The following is a 24,959-nucleotide window of genomic DNA, read 5'->3' on the forward strand; positions in this document are numbered from 1 at the left end:
CACCATCAGGTATTAATACCTGTCCCCAGCCTCTCTCAAATATTCTAGTTCTTATTACATTTTTGTGCACATGTGGGCTCTAACTATGGCTCCGATCTCTGGATATCTCAGATCCTCTAAGATAATTTATGTACTTTATGAATTATTCTTGTTATTGTTAAACTCTTCAACAGGTGTCCAGTCAAGGCTCTGGGCATCCTTGACAACCTTTTCAAGAGACTCGTGTGAAGAAACAGACCTGAGCCCTATCCCAGGAGCAAATAAAATAACCCCGCAGCAGCAACAGAATGAGAGCAAACAATGGATAATGAAGGTGCTGATCTTGCTGCGTGGTTACATTTACACACTGGGAGTAGTTACATTGACTTTGAGTGGAGCATGTTGTTCAGACACTTCAGGAGCCTAAATAAATTCTCTAAGAAACAGCAGCCACGGGGCGAATTCCTACCTGATCCCATCCTGTGAACAGAACAGGTAAGGAAGCAAATGATAAACCCAGGGAGAAGGGAGCTGGCTCGGGAGCTGTGGCAGGATGAGAGAACCTTCATCTGCACTGTAACTTGATCTAGACAACGGGAAGAAGGAGGAAAGAAAACTCATCTTAGTGAACATAACACTGAGACTAACACGAAATCATTAAAGTCAAACATTAAAGAGGACACATTAAATAAGAAAGGAATAAATGCATTATTAAGTGAACTTTTTCATATTATGTAGTTAGAACAGCCATTTAAATAAACGGAATATGTGTTTCCTTTATGAGTCTGAATTTGTCCCATCCCTACAAAATCCACATTAAAAAAGTCAGATCGGTGTAGAAGTTGGTAGTAATTCCGTCAATGGAGAAAAAAGTTTTAAGGAATAAGAAACTGTGTGTTTGTCAGGTTTCAGAGAAGCAGCCGTGTTAGTCTGTATTCGCAAAAAGAAAAGGAGGACTTGTGGCACCTTAGAGACTAACCAATTTATTTGAGCATGAGCTTTTGTGAGCTACAGCTCACTTCATCGTATGCATACTGTGGAAACTGCAGAAGACATTATATACACAGAGACCATGAAACAATACCTCCTCCCACCCCACTCTCCTGCTGGTAATAGCTTATCTAAAGTGATCACTCTCCTTACAATGTGTATGAGAAAACCTGGATTTGTGCTGGAAATGGCCCAACTTGATTATCATACACATTGTAAGGAGAGTGATCACTTTAGATAAGCTATTACCAGCAGGAGAGTGGGGTGGGAGGAGGTATTGTTTCATGGTCTCTGTGTATATAATGTCTTCTGCAGTTTCCACGGTATGCATCCGATGAAGTGAGCTGTAGCTCAGGAAAGCTCATGCTCAAATAAATTGGTTAGTCTCTAAGGTGCCACAAGTCCTCCTTTTCTTTTTAGTGATGATTTCAGTGAGGCCAAATTAAGTGAGGAGAAATGACAGAGACAAGGAGCTGGATCCCAGGCTTTGCTTCTAAATGTCTGCCAAAACGGTGTCTCTTTTTTGTCAAGACACTGAAGCGAGATGTGTCTCTCTCGATGCCTCCACCGCGCTAGAAAGCGAAAGTAGGAAAGAGAGGGGCACGGGGGGGGGTTCCGTCCCTTCACCCCCACATTGCCCTTTGGGGTGAAGGATCCTCTCCCGGAGAAGTCCACCCAGGGGTCCCGTCTTGACTCAGATCTACCCAAGGGCCCCAGTTTGGCGGAAGCCCCGTGAGAATTTCGCAGAGACTCGGCTCCCTGCTCCGCGAGACCCGCTACATGCGGGACCGGATTTCTGACGGCGCTGGGTTCACACGCATCAGGGGCCCCTCGGTCGCTCCACTTCTGCTGCAGCCCAGCGGCCGCGGCGCCGGCTCCGCTCTCCAGCCCCTTCCCTAGGACCGGCCCCGGGGCTTCTCCTCCGCCCCCCACCCGCCCACTCGCTCCTGCTCTGCGCTGGCGGCTGAGGGCTCCTCTCACCCCCCCCCCCCCCGCCCGTCACTGGCAAGCAGCCTGTGGGGGGCCGGAGAGGAGCGCTAGGACCAGGGAGAAAGTGGGCGGGGGGGGATCCTGTTTACCCCTCCCCAGCCCTGCTGCGCCTGCAGTTTACTCCTGGCACCTCCCTCGCTCCAGGGACCAACCCTAGCTCCCCCCCCCCCCCCGCTGTGCTTTTGCCCCAGCCCCTGCCTTGCTCCAGTCAGCAGGGACTAATCCTCCCCCCGTGCCCCACTGTGCTGGTCTTGCCCCTGGCCCCTGCCTCGCTCCAGCTGCGGACCAATCCTCCCCCCCCTTCCCCTCTGTGCTCTTGCCCCTGGCCACTGCCACACTCCAGCTGGGGACCAATCTTTCCCCCCCACATGCCCCCCTGTGCTCTTGCCCCTGGCCCCTGCCTCCCTCCAGCTGGGGACCAATCCTTCCAACCCCACTGTGTCTCGCTGTCAGGGTAGATAACAATCAATGATTTTTTTAAAAAATTAAAAAATTGGATTTTTTCATTTAAATTGGACTTTTTTGAGAAAATGCTTTTTGAGAAAAAAACCTATCTAAAGATGAGATATCTTTGAGCTATAACCTATCATAGAATAGGGATGATACATTATATTTCTATAGTATGAGACAATATATTCATGTAATGTTTGAGAAAAGTTTTGTAAATGAGTTCTAATAGTTGATGGATTAGGGACCCAATCTTATGGGGTTCCACAGGCTTCTCTATAGATTATTTAGGTTAATCTTTCCATCTACCCAATGGGACTCAGTGCTCAGTCTAGAAGACACCATCAGAGATGCTTAATTTTTCAGTTCTCAAACTGTGGATTTGGGTCTCCAGAGGTAACATGCTTGTTAACAGCAAAAATGTTTTAAAATAAATAAATAATATGTAAAGGTGAGAAATAACTGACCTCACCTCTATTGTCCCTCTGCAAATTTGTGTACATGGAGTCAATCCCTTTGTACCTCTCTCTAAAAGTGCAAAGTTTCAAAAAGTTCAATGACTAGAAGACTGTTGGGGGCAGAATAGATCTGGACAAGGAGAAGAAGTCTGGAGATAAATGTGAGAAGTGAGGGACATATGCTTTTTTGTTAAAATATTATATGTTTGCTGTTGAAGAAAAAAATCCAGAATACTTAACGTTGTTTTCGTTAAATAAAACAATTTAAATGTCTGTCTGGTGATGTTCTCCTCCTAATACAGCCTGGCAAGAAAATCCTCCAATTATTAATGATTAACCTGTTGAATTGGAGATCGTTCACCTCCCAATGACAATAAATATCTGCTTCAATTACCTTTGGTAAATGAAATAACCAATCATTCATTTTCTAACATAGCTGTAAAACTAATCCGAAAAGTTTTCAAAATAAATCACTGTTTAAAAATGTATAGTGTGTACCTTCTAAAAATGAAGCCTACATCTATCTCTGAGTTGTGAAGAATATGTATTAAGGTTGTAACAACAAACAAGAATGCACATTTATATAGAAAACCATGATTAAATCGAGACTTCCTGACTAGTGATTTAAATCATGATTTAAATCAAATGCACCCTGCCCGCTGTGCTCTTGCCCCTGGCCCCTTCATTCCCCAGGGGGCCCCACAAATATGTTTGGCGCCGGGCCCACAAAAAGCTAATCCGGCCCTGTTTAATACAATCATAATAACCATTATATTTTTCATCTCCTGCGCCAAATGAAAACTCCCCTTTTAATTACTTCTGTAATAAACAGCCCTTGTACGCTACACTGGAGTTTATGGTGAAGGGAGTGTCTTTATTGCTGTAAGGTCGAAGGTTAAAGCCAAACCTCTCTCTGTTCTCAGGTACAAATCAAACAGGGACCAAACTGCGTAAGTTGTTAGTTCTAAGTCCTGACTGGTCAGCAGACATAGTGCTCCCCTTGTGACAGGATCCCCCGCGTGCAAACTGGATCCGGGCTACCACTGTGGCCCCTTACGTCTCCAGCCTGGGCTGTCTCTCACAATGCTTTGAAGCAGTAAACCCCATTGGGAGCTGTCGTCACTCAGCTCAACAGTAGGTGGAACCCCACACCCAGCTGGATTGCCTGAATGCTCCCAGAGCCACTCACACATCACACAGAGAAAGGCACCAGCCAATATCCCCCAGCTCCCCAGCCTTGCACCCCAGTGTAAGTTTATTGCCCAGTGTGGAGAGGACATGCACCAGCCAGAAATGGAAATCCAGCTGAGGTGAGAAAGGAGAGCTTGCCAGAGATGTGGCTTGTTACCGGGGCTGCTGTAAAGTTGGATACAATGTTGCACTATTTAATGCACTACACTGTGGAATTTGTATGTTCTTGCAGCTGGATGGTGTGAGCTGAAATTATTTTCCTTAAGGGGAAGGCTGTCATTGCTCCTTGTTTTGCTGGGGAATGCATGGCTGGAGATCTGTAGCCATCAGTCACTCGCCTTCATACTGCTGCTGTTTCATGTGGCTGGGCCCTGCAGCCAGAACTCTTCTGTGGCAGAGTGGATCTGAGATCAGGATCAAGAGGGAATCTGGGGAGTGGCCTTCTGGAGCCAGAACAGGAGCTGCAGCTGCGATGGGAAAGGCGTGCTGGGCAGAGGCATCCTGGGGAAGCAGCTGGTTACTTCCTGAGCAACCAGATACAATGTTGTTACAGATCCTGACTCACATTGTGATGAGATACATTGTTACCCCTGTGTAAGGCAAACTGGTTACATGGTTGTAAACTTGCTTCTAACCAGCCTTGCTGCTTCATGGCATCCAGATGCTGTCAGCTCTGGTGCATGGGCTCAGGGGGAGGATCCCACTGCTGCTGGGTTTTTGTTGCTGGTGAACGTATTGCCTGAGAATTGCAGTCTTCAATCAGATACATGTGACATGCAGTTATTTTTGGCCAACAGAAGTGGCCTCCAGGGGCTGAGGTGGAAGTTGGAGAGATGAATCCCTCATCCCATGTCACTTGCAGCTGACTGTGCCAATGAGACAGTTCCCAGACTGTTTAGTGTAACAGCGGGCTGGGAGACTGGGAATACTCTCCAACAAGGACACACACACACAAAACAAGGGTTGGGGGAAAGTGAAACAAGCGAGAGGCCATGAGTACAAATCATCCCACTTCTACTGAGTGTGGTTTCAGAGTAACAGCCGTGTTAGTCTGTATTCGCAAAAAGAAAAGGAGTATTTGTGGCACCTTAGAGACTATTGGTTAAATAAATTGGTTAGTCTCTAAGGTGCCACAAGTCCTCCTTTTCTTGGAGTGTTGTTTGTGTTTGCAGGCACCTCCCAGCCCTTATGACTGACCATGACCTCCTATTCACAGACCTAGAAGGCAACCTAGGATTGGACACCTTTGCAGCCCATTTTGCTAATAAGTGAACAGAGGTCGCACAAGGTCACTGAAGTCAAAGCGGGGAACAGAATCAGGGTCTCCAAATGGAATCCCAGGTCTTAGCTCCTCAGCCCCACGGCCTTGGCTGAAAGTGTCAAGTATCTGTTCATTGGTTCACCTGTTGCTAACGGTTACACCACACCAGAGCCAGCAACAGGAGACCAGAGCCCTGATCCCAAATGTTCTGCTGATGACTGGCAAACACTGGTCTAAGCCATTAGCACAGCCTGTGTCATGTTCCCTCCAGCAGCTGGCCCACACACAGCCCAACAATTATTCCCAGAGCTGAAGTGGTGTGGTGGGGATCTGAAGAGACATGATTTAAATCAGCGGTTTTCAAAGTCTAGGTCACAGCTCTGCAGGGTTCACCCCTGGCAGGGAAGGTGGCCGCTTCTTTATTTGTATCCCACAAGGTTTCATCTACATTTAATGGGTTATTTAGTTGCATAGAAATATACAATGGAAATGTAATTACAGGGGTATATGCAATCTACATGTAAGATAACAAGAAACAGCCTTTATTAGTTTTCATGAAGTTTCCACATCAGACATCTTCTCATCTTAACACAACCCTAAATTGAAGTGTGTGTTAATCTAATTACCAAGGCCTACAGAATGGAAAGGTAATGTAATAATAAACAACAAGATTTAGACAAGTAAAAACAATACATTGAACATCTCTGGTTTGATCTCTATCTGCACCAGTGAATTGGCCAGAATACACATCAATACACTTAACCCTTCTTTGATATTCGGACCCAAGGGAACTATTGCTCTGCTCTGAGCTGGTCTGTCAGAGTCACATGAGCAATGTATTTTGCACACTGTAATTGCCTTTGAATTACAAGTTCCCAACTGGCAAGAAGGAAGATCAGCATCATGTGGCCAGCAGAGCTCCCAAATTACTGGATTAGTGGAAAATTCACTATTTTCCCTGATTTCCATTGCTTTTTCTGTCTTGCTTCAAAAGGAGACAGCTATTCACAGACACACGTGTGACTCTTCTGTCAGCAAACATGCAGCAAAGTCAGCATTAGAAGCCTTGACTTCAAATGTCACCTCTCTTTTTTGTTTTTTATATTTCCATGCACATCACAACTCGTGTCACAAATACAACACGAGATTCCCTGCCCGAGATAGCAGAGAAGTATCAGACACTTTCTCCCCCTGATTACAAAGTATTTGAGAGGCTACACAAGGTCACTTCAGGTAGAACTGGGAAAAGAACCCAGCTCTCCAATATGGAAAACCCAGGTGCTAGCCACTCATTCCTACTGCCTTTGGGTTGAATGCATAAAATAGATATGATCTGGTTAGCACCACTGCACAACAGAGCCAGGCACAGAACCTTGGAGCTCTGACCTCTAATCTGGCTCGTAAGCATTTGTGTACCTGATGGAACAGTGTGTCAAGTCCCCCAACAGTGATTGGCCTCAGAAATAATGGTGGGGGACCGGGGAGGTCATGTTACAAATCCTGCTGCTGTGGGAGTGGGGACTGAGGGGTTCCATGGGGTATTAAAAAAAGAAAACTAAAATATATAATTTAATTCACCCGCTCGTTGAAAATGTTATAAGCAATTGATTGAGGGGCAATGTGCCCTGAAATCCTGGTATTCCAGATTGAAAACATCAGTCTCAAAATATGGGCTGGGATTTTCTCAGGAGCCAAGTCCCCATTGAATTCCTGCCCTGAAGCCCTGGGGATTGCACTGGTTGGACAGACGTGGTCTAAGAAGCATTAGGGCCAAGCCCCATTAGACAGGCTGATTTGTTGTAAGAATGGTTGGGCTTTGCCCTAGTGCTGTCCTGAACACTCTCAGCAGCAATGCCTTCCGGGTAGGTATCTACAGTCCCAGTCCCTAGAAAGATCACCGAAGCAGTGGATCCTGAGAGATTTGAAGATGCTGCACTGTGGGACTCATGGAACCGCTGTGGTTGGTCCTTGCCCATGTACACCACGGAACAGGTCAGACTGACCCAGGTCAGCACAGCTCAGGGGTTAGTTTTGTTGCAATCCAGTGTAATCCCAGTGGTAAATGACATGGACCCCTGAGCTGTCTGGAGCCCTTTTGTGTGTGGACTCAAGGTGCGGGGGGAGGGGGGGCGGAGGAGGTCTGTGCATTATTTAGCACACTCACCTCCTGTGCCGGCATCTGAGTTTAACCCCTTCATCCCAATGAGAAACCTCATCTCCCTGCTGGGCCTGGGATGTTTGTCAAAGAGTCTTTCCTTCGTAATAGCCGCACTTCATTACTGCTCAGTGCTGTTGTGGGGTGGCAGGCTGGTCTAGCAGTTTGGGCACTGGACTGGACCTTCGGATATCTTGGTTGTATTCCCAATTCTGCCACTGACCTACTGCATGACCTTGGACAAGTCACTGCCCTCTCTGTGCCTCAGTTTCCCTTCCCCACCTCTTGTCTACTTCGTCTGCAACCTGTTCAAGGTGGGCATTGTCCCTCATTGTGTTTTATGCAGGGCCCAGATCTCATTTGGGGGCTGTGGGGACTGCTGTGATCCAAATAAAACTAATAATAAGTTCTATGATACAAATCAGGAACAAGATCAACAGCTTGTAACTTCCCCATCTCCAGCCTGAAGGCAGCATTCTCACATAGACCAGCCTGCAGCTCTTGTGATTCAAGCCTCACTGATCATTTAACCGCTTCTGTTCTGTAAAAAGCAATTTTCCAATGTGCTGGGGGGAGGGGACTTGACACTTGGCTCTGCCCAGGCCCCACCCCGACTCCACCCCTTTTCCCAAGGCCCCACCCCAATTCTACTCACCCCATTCTGCCCCATCCCCGGAGGGTGCCAATGCTTACTCCTCCTCCTCTCCCCTCAATAGCCCCCACAGCTGAGCTTGACAGGCGGGAGGCACGGAGAGGCACTGATCAGCAGGGCCTGACAGCAGGACCCACGCGGTCAACACCTATGATAAAAAAGTTCCCTTATTTCACCAGGGGAAGCTGGTTTTAATAAGGATTCCACTTCTTAGATAAAAGTCTCCCATGTCAAGTATCTTTAAAGACTATTTTTTGCCCTTCTTGCCACTCTCCCAGATCATCTATTTTTCAGTAGTATCTCCCATTCAATGAAGGCTTTGGAGAGCTGAATGATGCAGATACACTTGCAACAGGCAACTTCCGGTGAAATGAACCTTGTAACCAAAGTTATTACCATTAAATTTGACAGCAACTCCCTACCTTGTACTCCTGGGCAGCTTCCTCTGTAGGAACCACCATGTGAGCTCTGTGCACTTGGGATCTGTCGCACACCACACAGATGGGGGTTTGATCCTCTTCACAGAACAGTTTCAGAGCCTCCTGGTGTTCCCCACACACCCTGCCCCCTCCTGCTCCTTTCGCTGCCTGAAAAGTCAGCCCCTTTGGCTATTTCTACATTTGCCAGCTGCCTATTGGGCCTGAGGTTTCTCTGTTGCACAGTTTCTCTGCACTGAGGGCAGGAGGCGGCTGTGTCGGATCCCTCCAAGCACTGGGCGATGCAGGCTCGGCAGAGATTGTGCCCACACTCCGGAGTGACAGGGTCTGTGAAATACTCCAGACAGACGGGACATGTCGCTTCCTCCTGGAGACTTTCCACAGGGCTCTCTGCAGCCATGGCTCCCTCTGGGCAGTGGGACAAGGTTACTTTCACTTTCGTGAGATCAGGAAGGTAGGGGCAGGCTGGGGGTGGGGGTGCTGTACCAGCACTGATGGTGAAAAAAATCCAAATAAAAACAAAAAACAAAAGCCTGGCCCCCCAAATGCCCCAGCCAGGGCCTCCACAATGCCAGAGCCAGACCCCCACGCCTCCACCCCACTCTGGACCCCATGCGACACCCCCCCCCACACACACACACTGTCCATGCTAAGGCCTCCACCATACACCCCCACACAATGTATATACCAGCACCCCCTACTCATTCTGCATTCAAATCCCTCCCCCCATACACTCTGGGGACCCCCTGAAGCAACATCTCTCTGTGCCCCGCCAGAAACCCACACAGCCAGTGTCCCCTTTGCCCCTCTTACCCCCTCCCCCCACACGATACCACCAGTCCAGTGTGCCCACCAGGACCCACCAACCAACACTAAGGGAAAGACAGGCCAACACACCGAGCAGAACTTTTAATATTTTTTTAAAAAAAGAAAGAGAAAAAAAAAAGCAGGGGAGCCGACCCGAGGTGCAGCCAGTACACACCCAGAGCAGATCCCCAACAGACACCCCCTCCCAGGCTGGTGCACCCCAGATAACCAAAGACTGACCAATAATTAGCACAGGGCAGTGGGTGCCACTCCCCTCCCACCACCAGCCCAGTCGAGCCACCCCCAGCCCAGCTGTGCCAACCCCCCCAACTCGCGCAAACCCTGCTGCAGCCTCCGCCTGCCCCTCCCCCACACAGCCTGTGTGTCCCCCCCGACCCCAGCTGCCCCACAACAGCCCCCCCGCCCCGGTGCACTGCAACTGCCAGGCCAGCAGGGCAAGGGCAGGTTAAATCGATGCTGCCCTGCTGCAGGTACTGCTATCCCCCCCTCAAACCACAACGCCCCGCCCCCCCCAACCAACAACCTCCCTGCCGTGAACCAGGCGCAGCAAAGCAAGCTGGTGGCTGGGGTGGCCCTGCTGAAGGGGCGGCAATTCGGCAGCAGCCCCGGCGGCAATTCGGCGGCAGCCCCTCTCCGTTGTTTCCCAAGGCTGCAATTCACTTCACCTCTGGGTGCCCTAGATCCCACCTGCCACATGGGGCTAATGCTGACCCTGCCTGCTAGGCTGAATCCATTCATGGCTGTGTGGTGATGGGGAAAATGGCGATACCAAGGTGAGTAGATTTGGGCTGAATTACTCCACAGTCTGAGAGTGAGAGCCAGCTCCCTGCAGGGGGCACGGGAGAGAGAGGGACTCAGGCCAGCTCCGCATAGAGGGGGGTCAGGGCTTTAGCCCTGCAGCTTCTGCCGCTAGGGCATCTGGGGGTCCTGAACTGGGGGCTTCAGCCCCACGTCTTCTCCCAGGGTCCAGGGCTTCTCCCACCCACCCTGCGCAGCTTCTGCCGGGGTCCATGGCAGTGTTCCCTGTAATTTTTTCTGTCCATGTGCGGAATGACTTTTATGTGCACCAATATGGAGGTGTGTGGTAGGGCTGGGGCCAAGCGGTCTCAGGGGGGCTCAGGGCTGGGGCATAGGGTTCGAGTGCGGGGCAGGTGAGGGCTCTGGCTGTGCATGTGGGGTTAGGGGTCAGGCTGGTGATGAAGGGTTTGGGGTGCTGACTGCCCCGGGTACTACCCCCAGCCCTCTCTCACCGAAGCAGCTTGGGGCCACTTGAGAGGTGCCTCTCCACGGTCGCAGCATCTCCAGTGGCTCGGCCGGGGGCATCTGTCCCCCAGCCAGAGCAGGTCCGGGCTAGGCTTGGTGGGGGTCAGGGAAGGGGCGTAGCTGAGAGGGAATTTAGATCCGGGACTTCTCCTTTATCCCCACCCTGCCCAGCGCATCTCCTGCCGGGGTCTGGAGCTTCTCCTCCCCCTAATCTGCCACTGCACCCATCCAGCCTGTGTGCATAGGAGCCCTGCAGCACGCCTGGGTGATTTCAAATGGCCTGGAGCTCCCAGCCACCGCTACCAGGACCACCGCAGTGGTGGCAGCCAGGGTCCCCAGGCCCTTTGAAATCTCCTGGGCCCCTAGGCAATTGCCCCCTTGCCCCCCCGCCTCCAGTGGCCCCTGGTGGGTGAAAGGTGTAACTGCAGCACGTCTCTGGCAGAATGTATTTTCTGCAGAGAAAAAGAAAATTCTGGATGGCACATGAATTCTGTGCCTACGCAGGGGCACAGAATCCTCTGAGCAGTGTTTGATGGCTTGTGTTGCTCTCCCTTTTATCTAATCCCCGGTAAATGCAGTTTCACCCCTTTTAATTATTTATTTTATTACTCTCATTGTTCTTAGTTCACCATCACTTTGGGTAAGACTGTGTAGAGGTATGTCCTTGTGCTACCTGGTTCACGACTGACTTACTTCGCCCATGTTCACTAAGGGCACTGGCCTATTGTTGGTTTAAAGCCCCTTAAACGGATGAATGTAGCAGCTTCCCTTTGTCCAGGTTAACGGTTACACATGAGAGCAAGACACAATAGCAAAGAGAAGACCCGAGGCCACTCTGGAATTTTTGTGTTGCGTGTGTGTGTGTGTGTGTGTGTGTGTGCGTCCACACGCGCACCCAGTCACAAGTTGACTGAGAGAGTTTGGAGCAGTGAGCAAAGGAAGATTTCTGAGGTTTTTTTGGATGGGTGGGATGGTTTGGTGCCTCCTTAGATAATGGAAACAGAACTTCCTGCATACTTTGTAAATACACTAGATTGTATGAAAGATACCAGACTCATCATCAAATTCTGCTCTCAACTAGAACAGTGCGCAGGGCCTTCAACATCAGCCATCCACTCGGGTCAACCTAATAACACACTCTGTATGAAATCTCTCTCAGAGGCAAATTTCTACTGTAATTTTAACTAAACATAGATATACAGTAGTGATAACCCCAAGAAATCATATGGTACATCATGCCTCAAAGAATTATGATTTAAAACCAAGTAAGTTTGGGGTTCTTTTCATTTTTTGTTTCTGAGCCTTTAGGGGTGCATTAGATTCACATTTTCACTTTTTTTCCACAACCACAAATTTTTTTTATTGGTATACTTAGTGAAAACTGTGATTCTCAAGCAATCATTTGATTCCAGAAGCTTGTGCTTTCAGAATAAAAACACCAAATACTGCCACCCTCATGGTAAAATGGCAAGAGTCGGTAACACTGGTGATATGTATTTGGCTATCTAGACACACATGACACTGGTATCAATGACAATTGCACTGAATACAGCTAAGGACATGGTTACATTCTGTTTCTGGATACAGGCTGTACCTTGCAAGCTGAAATTGCAACCATTGATTGACTGTTACTGCTCCAAAAGGTTCCATATATCTGAAATGGCTTTATGTTCCTATGACAATTAATACCATTTTGGACTTCCAATATTATGAACATTTTATACCTTTTAATTAAAAATAATAAACCTAATGTCTGTAACTAATCCTCCCATTCTGTGAACACTGAAGCATATGCTTTTTGGAGGTAGCTGCCCTGGGACATGTGTAAGGTGATCAGTAGATACTGCCAGGCTTATGGCCTGAGGACATCCTCATTTTTTGTACCTCAGTGGTGGCAACCCTATTTCAAAGCCTTCGCTGTCCTTCATTCTCACAAGTTTACTTTTTTTCCCCTTCCAAACAGGGGCATCGTTTGCTGGTGCCCCTCCAACCTTGGTTCCCCCGCCCGCAAAATTTTTATAGCTCTTTGCCAGGGGTTGTGTGAAAAACAGCCCCGTCAAATTTAGCCATCAGGTTTAGCTACCAGTGGTGGTTTCTGATACTATCCATATCACGTCTTGCTTTCCTATCTGAATTAACTACCCCCAACTTTCCACATGGGTGTCTGATTCAGAGGGCCCTGCCTGCCACATCCCTCCTCACCCCCGCGAGACCGCCCGCCCCCGCCTGCCACTCACCACATACTTCCTCACCCCCCCCGTGAAACGCCTGCCCGCTGCTCAGTGTGCCTCCTCACCTCCACCCTATCCCCTGTGAGATCCTTCCCCCACTGCTCTCCATGACCCTCCTTTCCTTCACCCCCCCAACAAAATCCCCCCGCCAACTGCCACTTGCCCCATCCCTCCTCATCCCCCAGCCCCTGCAAGATCTCCCAGCCCACGGGTCACTGTGTCCCTCCTCTCCTCCACCCTCCCCGCAAGACTGCCCAGCGCACCCTGTCCCTCCTCTCATCCACCCCCCTACCCACAAGATGCCTCTACCCATCACTCACTGTGTCCCTCCTCTCCTCCATCTCCTTGCCCGTGAGACTCCCCATACCTCACTCATGTCCCTCCTCTACTCCATCATCCCGTGAGATCCCCACGTTGCTGTGTCCCTCCTCTCACTCATCCCCTGCCCGCAAGACCCCCAACCTGCTCTGCATCCTTCCTCACCCCTCCTCCACGTCAAGAGCCCTCCCCCCTTGCCGCATCCCTTATCAACGCTGCCCTCACATGGGCAGGAGAGTGATGCAGTGAATGGTGGTGGCCGGGCAGGGCCTGCGGTGAAGTGGGGACAGGGCCTGGGGGGGCACGGGGGTGGAATGGGGTTGCAAGAGGTGGGACAGGGAACTAGCCTCCCCCAGGGGAAGCTTCACCCGCCACCCGTGTTAAGGCTGTTTTAGTGCTTGAGGGGTTCACGGTTGATACCTGGTGAGTGAAATCTAAATACAGAACAGACAACCAGTGGGGGGTTTGTGCCCTGCTTTGTAACTGCCCTGAGGTTGGACCTCACGTTCTTGAGCTGCCCACAACAATTATGGCTGGGACATGAAGGTGAAGGAAACAAGAATTGTTTGTAGTGTTTTTATTTTACAATAAGTAGGTGGAAAGCAGGAAAGTAAAAGGAGCTAAGACAGAGTTTAATGACCACAGCATATTGTAAGGAGATCCACAGCTACTCAGAGCAGTTTGCTTAATGGCACTAAAATAGCACCAATGCCCAGGAATTAATATAGGGAATTAATGAGTTACAGTCTCACTTTCAGTAACACATCATAAATCCCTCTGTCCCTCTCAGGTTCCCTTTCCTTCTCCCTTTTCTTTCATACTCTCCTTCTCTACTCAGCATTTTTCTAGCCCTCACTTGTGATCCCTGATTATTTTCCTGTGTCTTTCCCACTCTCCTCCCCTCCCTCCCACAGATCAACCCCCTTGGCTGCTCCCTTCTTTCCCCTGATTTTCTGCCTTCCCCTCTTGCTGCCCCAGCGCGATCTAATCCCACAGATCTGCACAAAATGCGCCCAGCTGCTGCAGAGCTTCCAGCTTCTCCCAAAACCCTGATTGATTCAGGCTGGGTCCCTGCCCAGCCCCCACCTCTGCCTGTCCCCAGCCCGGCTGTTAGTTCTGCCCCCTGCCCAGCCCCCGCCTCTGCCCCTCAGGGCCCCTCTGCCCCTCCTGCAGCCCCAGGGGTTCCTTCCCCTCCCCCTCTGCCTCCTGGGGCTGCAGGGAGGGAGGGGGAGGAGCTTCCAGGGGCCATAGAGATGAGGGGGCAGGGGCTGGGTAGATGGGAGTCCTCCAAGGTCATAGAGACAGGGGGTCCGTGAGGCTAGAGAGGCTGATTTCCGGTTCCCCCCTGTGCTGTGGGTCAAAGGGACGCAGTCGGAGCCGGGATCCCGGCCCCACCCAGAGCCAGGGGCGGATTCTCTCCCCAGGGACGGAGCCCGGCGGGAAAGTGAAGATCGGGGCCTCGTCACCAGCATCGATAAATGTCACCTGGCCCCGGCCACAGTCCAGACAAACCCGGATCCTGCTGGAGACCCGGCTCAGGGGCAGGGGGGTCGCAGGGGAGGTGAGAGCCCGGAACTGATCCCAGTCCCACTCCACAGCCCAGATCCCTCGCTCAGGGCTACGGCTGATCCCTCCCTTCCTCCCCACAGACTCTCTGGCCACCCCCACAGCCCAGTATCCCCCACCCCCGATCTCCACCTCCCAGCAATGTCTCCCCGCGGTGAATCCCTCACAGCCCAGCACCCAGGGCACAGAGTCAAATCTCTCAGGCTTGTCGGGCAGTCGCTGCCGCGTGTCTCCCCAGCTCACACTTTTCCCACCCTCAGACAGGACGAGTTGGGGATGAGCCGTGTCTGGATCCAGAGTCACATTCGCTGGGGAGAGAGAATCAGAGCGTGAGGGGCAGAGCTCGGCCCTGGGGGAGGGTTTGATGGCGTCAGTGACAGAATCTGCCCCAGCTGGGGAGTGACTCAGGGAATCTCCTTCCTCCAGGATTTACCCATCGTCACCTCAGAGATCTCAGCACCGGGCTGGGGAGAGTCACTCCCCTGACAGAGACGGGTCAGTGACGGTGAAAGGAGCAGATGGGCCAGGCCTGGGACTCAGAATCTTTCCCCTCCTGCCCCCACCTCTGCCCGGGGAGGAGACTAGAGACTCTGGCAGCCCCAGCAGATGGTACAACTCAGTGAATATTGACAGCGCCTCCCCCCACCCCACCTTCACTCTCACTGTGGCCCAGCTGCCCCTGTGCTGGACTTTGCTATGGGGCCTCCCCACTGCACCTGGACTGCTCTGAAATGTCACAGCTCGGACAGCAACAGGCCACACGGTACCAGGATTGAACCTGCCCAGAATGTCACTGCTCAGCAGCAGTCGCAGCACGCAAGTACATTAGCCTGGGGCAGGGAGTAAGGGGGCTAAACAAGGGAAGGGGGTTCATGGTGGAAGCTACAAGTGTCAGGGGGCCAGGACAGATTAAGGTTTTGTGAGGCCCTGGGCCGCAGCAAGTGAAGGCCCCTTCCTACCCCTTCTGCCTGCAGAACCCCCCCTCCCCACACTCCTGCTGGGGAAATGGGGCCGGGGTGCAGGGGCGTGCCCTGCTCTGCCCACCTGGTGCTCCAGCTGCAGAGCAGGGCAAGACCCCGCACCCCGACGCCATTCTCTGGCTGGAGTTCTGGGCGGATGGAGTGGGGCAAGCCCCCCGAGCCCTGACCCCACTCTCTGGCAGGAGCACTGGGCAGGCAGAGCGGGTTGGGGCACAGAGGCGCCCATTTTTCTGGGGCTCCTGGGCACAGGCCACATTGGCCCAGTGGCAAATCCGCCACTAGGGAGGAGGTACGGAATAGGTGGCTGGTGGAAAGAGGGGGCGGGTCATGCCAGTAATGGGGAGGCTGACTTGACGTCCTGTTTACCAGAGACGGGACCATGCTGGGGTCATGGTGGATGGAGAGAGGAGAAAAGACACAAGCTCCCAGCGGTGATCACAGGAGCTTCCCAGACCTGTATAATGGAGCCAGGGGAGCCCCTGTCTGTGATCAAGGCTCAGTTCCTCTGCTTGAGACAGGAGCAAGGGTCTCACACAGACACAGTCCCTGCTCACCCAGTCAGTGTGGGGTCACTGCAGAGCTCCTGGCTTTCTTCATGGGGGAAAAGATGAAGGAAGAAACAAAGGGACACTGGAGATCGGACATCAGCACGGGGAGACAGAACAAACTCCCCCTGGAGAAGTGGCTGTGGAGGTGCATGTCCCACTGGTTCCGTACAAGGGGTGGCAGCGGCTGTCACAGATCTCTGCAGGGTACAGTGCACATGCGAGCGGTGGAGGGGCAGGAAGCATAGATTCAATATGCTATGGATTCAGTATGGTGTGGTAGGACATAGGCACAAACCTCACCTCACCTTGTGATGCGCCGTGAAATGAAGGGTTCTGGGGAGATCTGCCCTGAACAATCACATCCACTCCCATATACAAAGAAAATGAGGCACATTGCCTCATGGGAACAGATATTTGGACATTGATAAAATATGATCTTTAATTACCTTCTTCTATAGGTGCCACGGATCTTCTCCACCCTAAAACCAGCAACATAATTAGAGAGGAGAGCAGATCTGAACACGTATTGCATGATTCAATATTGTACAAACTAATACACTGAGGGAAAAAGAAAGTTATTCGTTCATCAGAACCTCCACTGGACTGCATGAGTGTCTCTCTCCCAGGGTGGATCTTCACTGCAGGGTTAGTCCAGAATCTTACCTGGCCGTTGCCCCAACCTGTTTAATGCACAAGCACAAAAGCTCTGACTCAAGTTTGGTGGTGCTTTGCACCCAGGTTAGCTGGCAAGACTTTGGGTAGAAGCTAGAGCCCAGGTATCACTTTACTTCAGGTTGGTTACATGCCTACTCTGCAGTGTGGAGGGAAGATAATCATCTCAGGTGCTGATAGTCCACCAGGGCCTTCACACAATTCCTCCTGGGCCATAGTTTTTTGGCCAATACCTACTTTACTACTGTATTGCTTATCAATTTTTCAAATTAGCTTTTGGTGTGAAATTCATCCAGTTTAGTCTTTCCCCACGTTTTATAAAGTTACATGAACAAACAAACCTCAAAAGAATGATGAGGATGATGCTGATAAAAAAGCAAACAAATAACTAAAAAGGTTTCCTATTGCAACAATTTTAAAATTTAAATTTAAAAGCAAACAACCCCACCACAATTAAACAAACAGCCACATGAGTCTCCAAAATGGTACAAAAAGTTTCATTTTAGAGGAAAGATAATGATACTTACTTATCTCGTTATCTCGTTTCTCTGAAAAGGAAAGAGAAATAAATCGAATTTTTTTAGGCATTTCCCTTTTCTTATGTTTTATTTGTCTTTATCATCGATACGACAGTAAAAACTGAGAGAAATCAACATCTTCTTCAGGACATCAGACAAGAGGATCCAGTGGTCCCTTCTGGTCTCACACACATGTGACTCTATTACATCTCAGTTTTTCAAATTAGCTTTTGGTATGAAATCTCTCCACTTTAGTGGTTCCCCACATTTTATACAATCACACTAACCCTTCCACAAAATAATAATAATAAAAAGCAAGTAAACAAAAAAAGGTTTCATATTACAACACAATTGTAGAAGTTAAATTTTACAGTGAACTCCACAACATTTTAACAAACTGCCCCATGAAGATCCAATTACAAAAAAAAAAATCCTTTTCAGAGTGTGGATAATGACACTTACCAATTTCTCTATCTCGTTTGCCTAAAAATTAAACAGAGAGACACATAATGTTTGTTAGGTGTTTTCCTTTTTTTATGGTTTATTTCTCTTTATCATCACTGTGACAGGTAAGACGGATTATTTCTATTCAATCTCTTCTTCAGGAAATCAGACAAGACCAGTGGTGCCCAAACTTTTCCGATCACTCCCCCCTTGCAGTAATGGAAGCTGTCTGCGCCCCCCCTTCCGTTACTGCACAGTTGACTCAGCAGAGGTGCTTGGGCTGAAGGGGGAGCTGGGGGCAGAACTGGGGATAGGGGAGGAGCAGAGGTGGCCTGGGGGAGGGGAGGGAATTTGGTAGGAACTGACCTGGGGGCGGAGCAGGGGGAGGACTGGAACTGTGGCAGGAGCCGGAGCTTAGTGGGAGGCAGGGGGCGGAGCGCAGCTGCAGATGAGATAGGATCTGGGCTGGGGGCAGAGCGGGGCTGGGTGGGGCTCCCTCCCCTCTCCCCTTGGGGGCTGGCAGGGATCCTGCCTTGCACCTGTTCAGGGCCGGTTTAAGAGAGGGGATTTAGGGGCTGCAGGCAAAGGGGGGCTCCCGCGAAAAGATCTCCAGACTGCCAAAAGTGCAGATCTTTTTTCAGGGCCGCTTTAGCCCAGGGCTGTGGGCTTCAGCCACTAAAGCCCCTGCATTCCAGCCCAGCCCGGCGCTGGCGAGGAGGCGGCTCTACACGCTGGCATGTCATTCTCCCCTCTGCTGGGCTGGAGCTGCGCGTGCCAGGAAGCTCAGTCCCACAGGCTTCCTTGACTTGCAGACACCGCCCCCGCAGCTCCCATTGGCCAGGAATCACAGCCAATGGGAGCTGTGTGGGGTGGTGCCTGCAGGCGAGCACAGGACAGAGCATGGAGCCACGTGCCCCCCCTCCCCGGGGCCTGCACCACCAAAGGGGAGCTGTCCCAGGTAAGGGACCTCCTGCCCCAGCCCTGAGCCCCCTCCTGCACCCTAACACCCTCCCAGACCCCACACTCCCAACCTCCTGCCCTGAGCCCCTTCCCACACTCCAGTCCCCTTGGTGCCAGCCTGGAGCCCGCTCCTGAATCTGAAAGCCCTCATCCCCAGCCACACCCTAGAGTCCACAACCCCAGTCAGAGCCCTCACCCTGCCCCAATCCACAGCCCCCTCCTGCACTCTGAATCCCTCATTTTTGGCCCTACCCCAGAGCCTAGGGGGCCCCACAAACTCTCATAGTCCCAGGCCCCCAGAAGAGTTAATTGTGGACCTGTGCCCACTTGAATTTCCTCCACGTGCCCCTAGGGGCCTGCCCCACAGTCTGAAGACCTCTGAACTAGAGGATCCAGTCATCCCTTCTGGTCTTAAACAGTAAGACTCTTTAACTGTATTGCTTATCAATTTTTCAAATTAACTTTTAGTGTGAAATTCATCCTCTCTAGTCTTTCCTCATGTTTTATAAAGATATATTAAAGTTGACCCCCCCATCTTCCCAAAAGACTGATAATAATAATAACCAAGTAAGCAAACTAAAAGGCTTCGTACTGCAGCAATGTTAAGTTAAATTTAAAATCAAACACCTCCACCACTGCTACACAAATTCCCACGTTAGAATGCAAAGAGGTACAAGAAGATTCTTGTCATAGGAAGGATAATGACACTTACTTATTTCTTTATCTCGTTTGTCTAAAAATGAGAGAGAAATAAATAGATATTTTTGTTAGGTGTTTCCCTTTCCTTATGTTTTATTTCTCTTTATCATCAATATGACAGTGAAGGCTGAGAGAAATCAACCTCCTTTTCAGGACATCAGAGAAGAGGATCCAGGGCTCTCTTCTGCTCTTAAACTCAGTGACTCTATTGCTTATCAGTTTTTCAAATTAGATTTTGGTGTGAAATCTACCCAATTTAGCACTTCCCCACATTATATACAATTACATTAAACCCCACAAGAAAGAATAATAATAAAAAGGAAGTAAGCAAACAAGGGCATTTGTATTGCAACAAAATTGTAAAAGTTAAAGTTAATATCAAATAACTCCAAACCATTTAAACAAACTCCCACATGAAGATCCAATTCTCGGCCCCCGCCAAAAAAAAATCCTTTTCAGAGTGTGGATAATGACACTTACCAATTTCTCTTTCTCGTTTGCCTAAAAATTAAACAGAGAGACACATAATGTTTGTTAGGTGTTTTCCTTTTTTTATGGTTTATTTCTCTTTATCATCACTGTGACAGGTAAGACGGATTATTTCTATTCAATCTCTTCTTCAGGAAATCAGACAAGACCAGTGGTGCCCAAACTTTTCCGATCACTCCCCCCTTGCAGTAATGGAAGCTGTCTGCGCCCCCCCTTCCGTTACTGCACAGTTGACTCAGCAGAGGTGCTTGGGCTGAAGGGGGAGCTGGGGGCAGAACTGGGGATAGGGGAGGAGCAGAGGTGGCCTGGGGGAGGGGAGGGAATTTGGTAGGAACTGACCTGGGGGCGGAGCAGGGGGAGGACTGGAACTGTGGCAGGAGCCGGAGCTTAGTGGGAGGCAGGGGGCGGAGCGCAGCTGCAGATGGGATAGGATCTGGGCTGGGGGCAGAGCGGGGCTGGGTGGGGCTCCCTCCCCTCTCCCCATGAGGGCTGGCAGGGACCCTGCCTTGCACCTGTTCAGGGCCGGTTTAAGAGGGGATTTAGGGGCTGCAGGCAAAGGGGGGCTCCCGCAAAAAGATCTCCAGACTGCCAAAAGTGCAGATCTTTTTTCAGGGCCGCTTTAGCCCAGGGCTGTGGGCTTCAGCCACTAAAGCCCCTGCATTCCAGCCCAGCCCGGCGCTGGCGAGGAGGCGGCTCTACACGCTGGCATGTCATTCTCCCCTCTGCTGGGCTGGAGCTGCGCGTGCCAGGAAGCTCAGTCCCACAGGCTTCCTTGACTTGCAGACACCGCCCCCGCAGCTCCCATTGGCCAGGAATCACAGCCAATGGGAGCTGTGTGGGGTGGTGCCTGCAGGCGAGCACAGGACAGAGCATGGAGCCACGTGCCCCCCCTCCCCGGGGCCTGCACCACCAAAGGGGAGCTGTCCCAGGTAAGGGACCTCCTGCCCCAGCCCTGAGCCCCCTCCTGCACCCTAACACCCTCCCAGACCCCACACTCCCAACCTCCTGCCCTGAGCCCCTTCCCACACTCCAGTCCCCTTGGTGCCAGCCTGGAGCCTGCTCCTGAATCTGAAAGCCCTCATCCCCAGCCACACCCTAGAGTCCACAACCCCAGTCAGAGCCCTCACCCTGCCCCAATCCACAGCCCCCTCCTGCACTCTGAATCCCTCATTTTTGGCCCTACCCCAGAGCCTAGGGGGCCCCACAAACTCTCATAGTCCCAGGCCCCCAGAAGAGTTAATTGTGGACCTGTGCCCACTTGAATTTCCTCCACGTGCCCCTAGGGGCCTGCCCCACAGTCTGAAGACCTCTGAACTAGAGGATCCAGTCATCCCTTCTGGTCTTAAACAGTAAGACTCTTTAACTGTATTGCTTATCAATTTTTCAAATTAACTTTTAGTGTGAAATTCATCCTCTCTAGTCTTTCCCCATGTTTTATAAAGATATATTAAAGTTGACCCCCGCATCTTCCCAAAAGACTGATAATAATAACCAAGTAAGCAAACTAAAAGGCTTCGTACTGCAGCAATGTTAAGTTAAATTTAAAATCAAACACCTCCACCACTGCTACACAAATTCCCATGTTAGAATCCAAAGAGGTACAAGAAGTTTCTTGTCATAGGAAGGATAATGACACTTACTTATTTCTTTATCTCGTTTGTCTAAAAATGAGAGAGAAATAAATAGATATTTTTGTTAGGTGTTTCCCTTTCCTTATGTTTTATTTCTCTTTATCATCAATATGACAGTGAAGGCTGAGAGAAATCAACCTCCTTTTCAGGACATCAGAGAAGAGGATCCAGGGCTCTCTTCTGCTCTTAAACTCAGTGACTCTATTGCTTATCAGTTTTTCAAATTAGATTTTGGTGTGAAATCTACCCAATTTAGCACTTCCCCACATTATATACAATTACATTAAACCCCACAAGAAAGAATAATAATAAAAAGGAAGTAAGCAAACAAGGGCATTTGTATTGCAACAAAATTGTAAAAGTTAAAGTTAATATCAAATAACTCCAAACCATTTAAACAAACTCCCACATGAAGATCCAATTCTCGGCCCCCGCCAAAAAAAAATCCTTTTCAGAGTGTGGATAATGACACTTACCAATTTCTCTTTCTCGTTTGCCTAAAAATTAAACAGAGAGACACATAATGTTTGTTAGGTGTTTTCCTTTTTTTATGGTTTATTTCTCTTTATCATCACTGTGACAGGTAAGACGGATTATTTCTATTCAATCTCTTCTTCAGGAAATCAGACAAGACCAGTGGTGCCCAAACTTTTCCGATCACTCCCCCCTTGCAGTAATGGAAGCTGTCTGCGCCCCCCCTTCCGTTACTGCACAGTTGACTCAGCAGAGGTGCTTGGGCTGAAGGGGGAGCTGGGGGCAGAACTGGGGATAGGGGAGGAGCAGAGGTGGCCTGGGGGAGGGGAGGGAATTTGGTAGGAACTGACCTGGGGGCGGAGCAGGGGGAGGACTGGAACTGTGGCAGGAGCCGGAGCTTAGTGGGAGGCAGGGGGCGGAGCGCAGCTGCAGATGGGATAGGATCTGGGCTGGGGGCAGAGCGGGGCTGGGTGGGGCTCCCTCCCCTCTCCCCATGAGGGCTGGCAGGGACCCTGCCTTGCACCTGTTCAGGGCCGGTTTAAGAGGGGATTTAAGGGCTGCAGGCAAAGGGGGGCTCCCGCGAAAAGATCTCCAGACTGCCAAAAGTGCAGATCTTTTTTCAGGGCCGCTTTAGCCCAGGGCTGTGGGCTTCAGCCACTAAAGCCCCTGCATTCCAGCCCAGCCCGGCGCTGGCGAGGAGGCGGCTCTACACGCTGGCATGTCATTCTCCCCTCTGCTGGGCTGGAGCTGCGCGTGCCAGGAAGCTCAGTCCCACAGGCTTCCTTGACTTGCAGACACCGCCCCCGCAGCTCCCATTGGCCAGGAATCACAGCCAATGGGAGCTGTGTGGGGTGGTGCCTGCAGGCGAGCACAGGACAGAGCATGGAGCCACGTGCCCCCCCTCCCCGGGGCCTGCACCACCAAAGGGGAGCTGTCCCAGGTAAGGGACCTCCTGCCCCAGCCCTGAGCCCCCTCCTGCACCCTAACACCCTCCCAGACCCCACACTCCCAACCTCCTGCCCTGAGCCCCTTCCCACACTCCAGTCCCCTTGGTGCCAGCCTGGAGCCCGCTCCTGAATCTGAAAGCCCTCATCCCCAGCCACACCCTAGAGTCCACAACCCCAGTCAGAGCCCTCACCCTGCCCCAATCCACAGCCCCCTCCTGCACTCTGAATCCCTCATTTTTGGCCCTACCCCAGAGCCTAGGGGGCCCCACAAACTCTCATAGTCCCAGGCCCCCAGAAGAGTTAATTGTGGACCTGTGCCCACTTGAATTTCCTCCACATGCCCCTAGGGGCCTGCCCCACAGTCTGAAGACCTCTGAACTAGAGGATCCAGTCATCCCTTCTGGTCTTAAACAGTAAGACTCTTTAACTGTATTGCTTATCAATTTTTCAAATTAACTTTTAGTGTGAAATTCATCCTCTCTAGTCTTTCCTCATGTTTTATAAAGATATATTAAAGTTGACCCCCCCCATCTTCCCAAAAGACTGATAATAATAATAACCAAGTAAGCAAACTAAAAGGCTTCGTACTGCAGCAATGTTAAGTTAAATTTAAAATCAAACACCTCCACCACTGCTACACAAATTCCCATGTTAGAATCCAAAGAGGTACAAGAAGTTTCTTGTCATAGGAAGGATAATGACACTTACTTATTTCTTTATCTCGTTTGTCTAAAAATGAGAGAGAAATAAATAGATATTTTTGTTAGGTGTTTCCCTTTCCTTATGTTTTATTTCTCTTTATCATCAATATGACAGTGAAGGCTGAGAGAAATCAACCGCCTTTTCAGGACATCAGAGAAGAGGATCCAGGGCTCTCTTCTGCTCTTAAACTCAGTGACTCTATTGCTTATCAGTTTTTCAAATTAGATTTTGGTGTGAAATCTACCCAATTTAGCACTTCCCCACATTATATACAATTACATTAAACCCCACAAGAAAGAATAATAATAAAAAGGAAGTAAGCAAACAAGGGCGTTTGTATTGCAACAAAATTGTAAAAGTTAAAGTTAATATCAAATAACTCCAAACCATTTAAACAAACTCCCACATGAAGATCCAATTCTCGGCCCCCGCCAAAAAAAAATCCTTTTCAGAGTGTGGATAATGACACTTACCGATTTCTATATCTCGTTTGCCTAAAAATTAAACAGACAGACACATAATGTTTGTAAGGTGTTTTCCTTTTTTTATGGTTTATTTCTGTTTATCATCACTGTGACAGGTAAGACGGATTATTTCTATTCAATCTCTTCTTCAGGAAATCAGACAAGACCAGTGGTGCCCAAACTTTTCCGATCACTCCCCCCTTGCAGTAATGAAAGCTGTCTGCGCCCCCCCTTCCATTACTACACAGTTGACTCAGCAGAGGTGCTTGGGCTGAAGGGGGAGCTGGGGGCAGAACTGGGGATGGGGGAGGAGCAGAGGTGGCCTGGGGGAGGAGAGGGAATTTGGTAGGAACTGACCTGGGGGCGGAGCAGGGGGAGGACTGGAACTGTGGCAGGAGCCGGAGCTTAGTGGGGGTCAGGGGGTGGAGCGCAGCTGCAGATGGGATAGGATCTGGGCTGGGGGTAGAGCGGGGCTGGGTGGGGCTCCCTCCCCTCTCCCCATGAGGGCTGGCAGGGACCCTGCCTTGCACCTGTTCAGGGCCGGTTTAAGAGAGGGGATTTAGGGGCTGCAGGCAAAGGGGGGCTCCCGCGAAAAGATCTCCAGACTGCCAAAAGTGCAGATCTTTTTTCAGGGCCGCTTTAGCCCAGGGCTGTGGGCTTCAGCC

The 24,959-nt window shown here is 50.4% G+C and overlaps 2 protein-coding genes across 2 annotated transcripts in view; both read right to left on the reverse strand.

The window, feature by feature from the left end:
- The window catches only part of LOC142069119 (butyrophilin subfamily 2 member A1-like), a 206,338-nt gene that overhangs the window by 14,295 nt on the left and 167,084 nt on the right, over window positions 1–24,959 (reverse strand). The window contains exon 9 of the mRNA XM_075119498.1: window positions 449–565. Within this exon, the coding sequence (XP_074975599.1) occupies window positions 449–565 (117 nt within the window). The remainder of the gene's footprint in view (window positions 1–448; window positions 566–24,959) is intronic.
- LOC142069116 (butyrophilin subfamily 1 member A1-like) lies at window positions 13,763–17,556 on the reverse strand. The gene is made up of 3 exons (XM_075119495.1): window positions 17,494–17,556; window positions 16,741–16,773; window positions 13,763–15,074 (listed from the first exon to the last, which is right to left on the reverse strand). Exons 1-3 carry the CDS (start codon window positions 17,552–17,554, stop codon window positions 14,494–14,496), a joined length of 675 nt encoding a protein of 224 aa, XP_074975596.1. The 5' UTR covers window positions 17,555–17,556; the 3' UTR covers window positions 13,763–14,493.

Source organism: Caretta caretta, chromosome 14, assembly GCF_965140235.1.
Source record: "Caretta caretta isolate rCarCar2 chromosome 14, rCarCar1.hap1, whole genome shotgun sequence".
Taxonomy (NCBI): domain Eukaryota; kingdom Metazoa; phylum Chordata; order Testudines; family Cheloniidae; genus Caretta; species Caretta caretta.

Bases quoted from the DNA above. Each gene is read 5' to 3' on its own strand.
- LOC142069116 (XM_075119495.1), bottom strand. From the start codon at position 17,554: ATGCCTAAAAAAATTCGATTTATTTCTCTTTCCTTTTCAGAGAAACGA. The intron at 16,774-17,493 runs GTAAGTATCATT...TGCTGGTTTTAG, and splicing joins GAAACGAGATAACGAGATAA to GGTGGAGAAGATCCGTGGCA. The intron at 15,075-16,740 runs GTAATTAAAGAT...CTCTCTCCCCAG, and splicing joins CGTGGCACCTATAGAAGAAG to CGAATGTGACTCTGGATCCA.